At 38.1% G+C, this 7,080-nt stretch overlaps 1 protein-coding gene across 1 annotated transcript; it reads right to left on the bottom strand.

Moving 5' to 3' along the window:
* Positions 1-2,483: 2,483 nt before the first annotated feature.
* Positions 2,484-4,281, bottom strand: LOC106407958. The gene is made up of 4 exons (XM_013848797.1): positions 4,122-4,281; positions 3,453-3,781; positions 2,612-3,343; positions 2,484-2,534 (listed from the first exon to the last, which is right to left on the bottom strand). Exons 1-4 carry the CDS (start codon positions 4,279-4,281, stop codon positions 2,484-2,486), a joined length of 1,272 nt encoding a protein of 423 aa, XP_013704251.1.
* Positions 4,282-7,080: the final 2,799 nt, after the last annotated feature.

The raw sequence follows: 7,080 nt of genomic DNA on the forward strand, positions 1-7,080 counted from the left end.
GATGCAGCCTATGTAAATCCTTGTCCACATGCTTGCTGCAAGATACTCCACTCAACTTGCAAGCGAATACGCAGCATTCGCCCCACCCTTCCTACCGTCATATAGCCAAGAGACTTGGGGGAAATTCGGTAAGTCTTTTAAAAAGGCTATCTTTGCTTGAGACGAGAATTTAATCGATATTGTCCTCCTTCCTGGAAAGAAATGTATGGACGACATCCAAACTGTCTACACTTCTATGATTTGGAACAACTCTCACTGGGTGGGATTAGCTATCAACCTTGACATGAGGTATGTTGAGATCCTTGATCCCATGCCCGATTTGTATGGAGATAGGCGTGTCGAGGAGTTCATAAAATCATTGGTTAATACACTCTCTTACCCTGTCAAAAAAATTGCAATGTGTGAGCTAACTCAATTCATCGGACTTAAGCCGTTTGTTTGGAGACGCATCCCACATCTTTACAACAACAGTTGATTAGATGATTGCGGACTAGTCAGCATGAAGTTTCTAGAGATGCACACCCATGGTAACCCAGTCAGCATCACCCTCACATACCGAACAGTCACCGACTTATGTAAGTAGTACGCTATGGACATCTACAAGACTTTAGTCCTCCCTGCTTACTATGCACAACCCTCTCATTTATCTTAGACCCTAGCAACTATCCCATCTCACCTTATGTTTTTTTTGGACTGCTTGTTGTTTAATTCATTTTGATGCGATCTTTACCATTTATGCTATTGGCAAAAACGTATCGCTATGTTTGCACTCTTTTGTTATGCACTTAACGCTATGCTTCTTATTTGGTCTTTACTATCATCACTATATTATGCACATTCTAACCGCTAACATCAATTCTTACCTACAACACTGCCTCTTCCTAGGTGAAAAAACCCAACGATCTCTAATCAACAACAAACAAAACTCATAACAAACATTTATTTATAAACTTAGCAACATGATAGAGTTGACGTCCACATCCATGTACAATTTTACTAACCACACATGTTACTTGTCCACATCCACAATTTTCATTACAACCTAAACAAACATTAAAATATAATATAATATTTTTATTCCTCAATTTTTAATGAATTAACGTATTATGGAATATGTCGGACATCAAACAGAACTTCGGTTTCATTTATTTTGCTTCTCCCAATAAAAGTCCACAAACCACCTTCGCTTTCTTCTTTCTCTAATTAGGTCTAATACGACGACTATATCTCCTCCACCCAAACCACTTTGCCATGACCTCTTCTACTTTTTCATCTCGTTCCTTCTCACACAAATAAACAGTTGGCATACCTTCTCAATATTGCTGTGCGGCAAAGCTCATGACCTTCGGTGCCCAAACACAAGAAAATCTCTATCGTCAAATTTATAGATGAGAAATCGCACTCCAGGTAAACATCTAATCTTACTACTATTATCTTAAACTCATAAAATCTCTCATCTCTTAAACCTCAATTGCACACTATGATTTTCCCCAACAGAGGTAAACAAAATACCACTTGTTCAAATGGATCGACGAGGCCATTATTGATGATATTAATATGGTCGATGCTGAACGATGTCAGCTATAGGCCGATCTCGATTGTTTCCAGCAGAACACCACTAATCATTTTTCTAAACATGCCAAATACATCGAAGAATCTGTTCTTGAGTTGAAATAGCTTTTAGAAGAGAAAACTAAGCTTCTATCTGACCAAATTCGATCTTCAACAAACTACTCACTAACTATGACCATTGAAGATAGTTTAGCGTCACAAAACCATGCCTCATTTGTTACCAAGACTCAGTCCCCACTTTTGAACATCGATGTTGCTGCCATTTCACTTGGAATTGGCTTCATGTGAAGCTCTCCTAAATCCCTATGCTCAAAATCATTTATTATTATGTAACCTTTTGCTGATGTTTATGATTAACTTCCGAACCTTTGGTTGCTTTCATGTTCAGGCTTGTAGAACTTCTATTATCATTACTTTATGTCTGTTGTGTTAAGATCAACAACTCTCTTTATTATATTTTAAACGGTGTTTTCCTTTCAATTTATAAAAATGCAACAACCGTGCAAATAGCTGTTCCTTGAAACATACTAAGCAATACATGCATTGTCCACATCCACAATAAAAATACAGTTCAATGATTACTACATTTTTTTGTTCTTAATCATGAGTTTGTAAACCAAATCGATACTAAATACTTCAACTTTAAATACCTTGGAATTCAATTATGTTTGTAGTAAAACTCTGTTTCCAAAAGAACAATAACCACAACATAAAACATTAATGGGAACAAACTCCCAACAACCAAGATTTCCAAAAGAGTTTCCTTCAAAATAACCTCTATAATCAACCAATGTAGGATAAAAAAAACATCACAAACTACCACCCTCAATTTCAGCTCAAACATTCAAAACAAAACACATGTTTCTACAACATTCCTATATGGGACTGGTGCAGTTAGTGCGATTGTGTCATTACCCTCTATACCTCCCACATCTGTTAGCGACTACTTTCTTCTTTGGAGCCTGCAACAATCAAAATAAACATAAATTACCACCCAACATTCAATAACACATATGTGTAATTACCAAACATTTTTAACCATCACCCATATCTCGCCTGTGAACGGTATGCGTGTTTTGTGATCGCGGATGACTTGCCTTTTTGTATTAGGAGGGTACATGATCATACTGCTAACTTTTTCTAGTATGTTAACATCCCTAAGATCACTCTTTGGACTGATAAAGCCTGCATATGTCTCCTTCCATACTGATGTTTTGTACCAATCCCCACACAGTGTGTCGTAAGGCACACCAAGCCCGTCTACTGCTATCATAGCATGGCCGCAAGGTATTTCGATATAATCAAAATACTTACAACTACACTTTTTCTTAGATAGCATAACCTTGTCTTTCCTGCCAAACTTCCCAACAATTTCACTGTTCCAGGTAGAAACCGCATTTATCTTGCTCCCTTTCACAGTTGCCATGTTCTTTGTCATCTCTTTGTCCACTTCCACGCTCACCACCTCTCTATGTTTTTTTGCCTTTTCCCTTCTAGCACATAACCATCTAGGTATCATCTTTTGGATGAATGTTACAACCTCAACAATTGGGGCACCCCTGCCTTCCAACAACGCCTTGTTAAGTTGCTCAGAAATACTGCTAGTCATGATGTTATATCTATCACCAGAAAAATTAGATCTTGACCAACGAGCTACACTGATCTTTCCCAAATATATACCACACGCACTATTAGTCACCCTTATCTTGCTATAAAGTTCCTTGTACCCTCGGGGCATATAGGCTACTGCTGCGGCCGTTACTATATTTTCCTAGTTTTTACTTGAAAACCTTGAGTTAACATTCCTTGCCAAATGAACCTATACAAGTTTCATGCTTAGCTTGAGGATAAATCTTACTCACCGCATTGGCAATACATACCGCCCTATCAGATATTATTGCAAGACTAAGCGAATCACAAAGGATCCTCTCAACTTTCTGTAAAAACCATGTCCACGCATCCTCATTTTCGCTGTCCACAACCACAAATGCAATCATGAATATTTGGAAGTTTGCATCATGCCCGTTAGCAGTCAACAACACCCCCTTGTACTTGCCACTTAGATGTGTACCATATATCACCAATACATGCCTTAACTTCCTAAATCCACTCGGCGAAACACCAAACGCTAGAAATAGGTAGAGAAAACGTTCATCCTCGTCTTCATCTAGATCAATTTCCAAATATGCAATTGTACCAGCTTTACAAGCTTCAACATATACAAATACTCAGCCAGCTTCAAGTAGGAGTCCTCATCTGATCCTTGCAACCCCAATATCGCTTTTTCCTTCGCCCTATAGCACTTCATGTACGAGGCGTTTACGCGAAGGTCTTCCAAAACAAGTCTCTGCAAATCCCTGGCTATCGGGGCATTGCCCGGGTCTCCAAACTTCGCTTTGTAAACTACAGCTATCACACAAGATGTTGCTCTACTTTTGTAGCCCATCCTAAAATCTAAAGGACAACTATGATCAAGCTGCGCCTTCCTTATCTCATAGTAACCACACCCCCTATTTTCATGTGTTGTTACACGCCAATAACACACCCACTATCAGGATACTCTACAACAAATGAATCAATCTTTGTCCTTGTCTGTGTGAACTTGAAATGCTTCTTTATTGCGTATATGGATAAAGCAATCTGACAATCCTCTTTACTGCAAAACACCTTAACCACTGCTATTTGTCTGTCACTTTTATTCACATCCATATCAGGGATTTTAACAACATCATAATATGTATCATCAAATAGTTGCAAGATATCAAATTCTTCGTCATCAACATCTTCAAGCTCGTTTTGGTATGGTGCTCATGTTACCTTCTCTTCGATCCTCACTACCACCTCTCATCCAAGGATTATAATCCTCTGGCTTCTCAACTTTTTGTGTCTCTTCTCCTCCACAAAATAGTTGAAATAACTGCCAGTATTACAAAAATAAGTGGGTGGCCCTTTTTTCTTCGAAAGCCCTTCAACAATCTTATCCTCGTTAAAAACAACGTTCACAACATTAGAACCCCCAAAATCACCGGCTATTAACGGGTCCCAAAAGTTTTTACAATAACCTTTAGGGCTTAGTCCAATCTCGTTCAAATCCGCAGCTACAATACCTCCATCGTATATTTCAACACTACAACCAATTTTAACTCCATCATTGCTACTTTCTCCCTTACTGGTATTCCCCTTTATGATATCTTCAACTTTCTCAACTTCACGTACAAAATCATTATCATCGCTAAGACTAATCACTTTTCTATTCGACGCAGCAGATGACGAGTAACCTTCTTTGAAGACTCAGAGGAAAACTTCGCAGCATCCGGTGATACAAATCCCATCCCAGAATCATCCACAACATCAATGTCCACAACCATCGGTTTGGTTCAAACTTAGCAAACAAATTCATCCATCCTTTCACTTTCAGATGTTGACAAAAATATCTTATAGCCCCGTCACTAGTTATCAATACCGGCGGCGTCCTAATCCCAGTTGCAAGCTCGAAACTTGTTGGTGGTCAGTAGCTCAATGAAACACGGAAATGCACCCCATCAACTTTAAACTACTGGAGAACATTTCCTTCAAGTTTTGAGCAACCAATACCCTCGTAGATCTGAACCATACGACCCATATGATGCTTCTCAATGACAAAATCCCACTTCCCTCCTTCAACACAAACCCAATCCCCGCTTAAAACCAAACATTGCTCATCCATTGCCAAAACCTGTTGGTCATACCATTTAATTACATTCATATATGGTTCACTTAATTTTGCTTAGTAGAATCGAATGTCTTACATATATCATCGACGTATGAATCTCTGAATTTGGTTTTCAAAGAACTAATACCGCTTGAAAAACTCAAGATACAAACGAATAACATAAACTAATGGTTATTTTTATTTTTGAACTAATTTGATGCATTAAAATAAATGCGACTGATATGGGTTTTAAAATATATAGTTTGTTACAAGTTTGATGGAATACATATAATATTACAACTTGTGCAGTACAAAGAACTTAATTACACATTAATCTAGAGAGTAAAAAACTGACTAGTTTTAGGAGTTACGGTTACCCCGACCTCGTGGGACAAGATTTCTTCTTCCTCTAGAGTCCACTATGGTCTACTCCATTTCCTGAAATTTTAGAGTTGGCTTAACTGATCTCCTTCCTCTAGTTGTGGTAATTTGAGCATGTGGCTCACAATCTTGTGAATGGTCAGTGGTGCTTCCAACTAGATGTGGATCAATTGAGGCATCATCATTCGAGTTATTAATATTGGTGATGGAGCTTCCTCCATATTGTTTCCGAAAGTTGGAGCAAGGGATTTCCTTATTAATGGTGAAAGAGTATGCTTAGAATGTTAAAAATGTACCTCTTTAATACGTGGAGAATCATTTTCTTGTAGAATAGTTGTTTCCTTTGTAGTTGACTCCATTTTCTTTTGGAGATTGCTTGTTCCCGTCTGGTTACTAAGAAGATCTTTTTAGGGATCAGATTTATTTTTAGGTGATGATCAATATTAACCACTATCATGTTCAAACTATCTTCTCGAGTTTCCAAAGGTATACTCTTGATAGTGTTAGAGAGGCTAGGTTGGAGAAGAAACATTTTCTCTTTATGACCCAAATTTTCGCATCACACACAAGTAGAAGAAATCCATGTGTATTCTACATCAACCAAGTATATGTTTCCTTGCTTGTCGTCACACGAAATCAGATTAGGAAAGGATTTATCTAGTTCCATCTCAACCAAATTTTTTGCTTCACCCATTTGAGTTGGATCAAGACGAGGCTTAAAATTGGTTCCCTAATTCAAGAAGCACTGTGACTGATACCAAGGCAAGAGTAACATCTATCAGAATATTTTTGAGGTTAACCCAAACAGGCGAGGTCAAAATCTCTTGGCTTTTGAGGTTTGTAGCAGGGGTCCAAGGTGCTACAAAATAATAGTCAATCATCTATATGCCACACACCTCTTACAATAACCCATTTCCTATGCGCTTAATTACTAATGGCTATTAAGTGCATAGATTAGTTCCGTTGTGTTATTCGTTCGCAATTGATATGCTCAAATTAACCTTCAAGCTACTCTCTCAAATAAGAGGTTCGATGTAGTACTTGAGGATCAAATCCACAGAGACTCAATATCTCACAGAATAGAATTTAGCTTTAGACTATGCTAGGCCAAACAATGTATTAAGCAATGAATAATAAAGCAGTAAATATAGTTAAGCAAAGTGAACAAAGTAGTTGTTCAGTAAATTTATGAGTTGTTTGATGGAAGGATGATTGCTAGATCTAGGGTTTAGGCACATGAATTATAATAGATAAGATGCTAGGCGAGCTGCTATGCTAGGACTCAACCGCTCACTTTATAATACTATCGATCGACGGTCGAGTGTCGATGTCGATCGATGGTTGTGGCGAGTTGATTACCACTAAGAATGGTTGATCAGCTCTCGGGTATTTCTAACAAACCTAACTTAACCAGACTATTATCAGGCACATAATCT

This window comes from Brassica napus, chromosome A3 (genome assembly GCF_020379485.1).
Source record: "Brassica napus cultivar Da-Ae chromosome A3, Da-Ae, whole genome shotgun sequence".
NCBI classification, from domain to species: Eukaryota; Viridiplantae; Streptophyta; class Magnoliopsida; order Brassicales; family Brassicaceae; genus Brassica; species Brassica napus.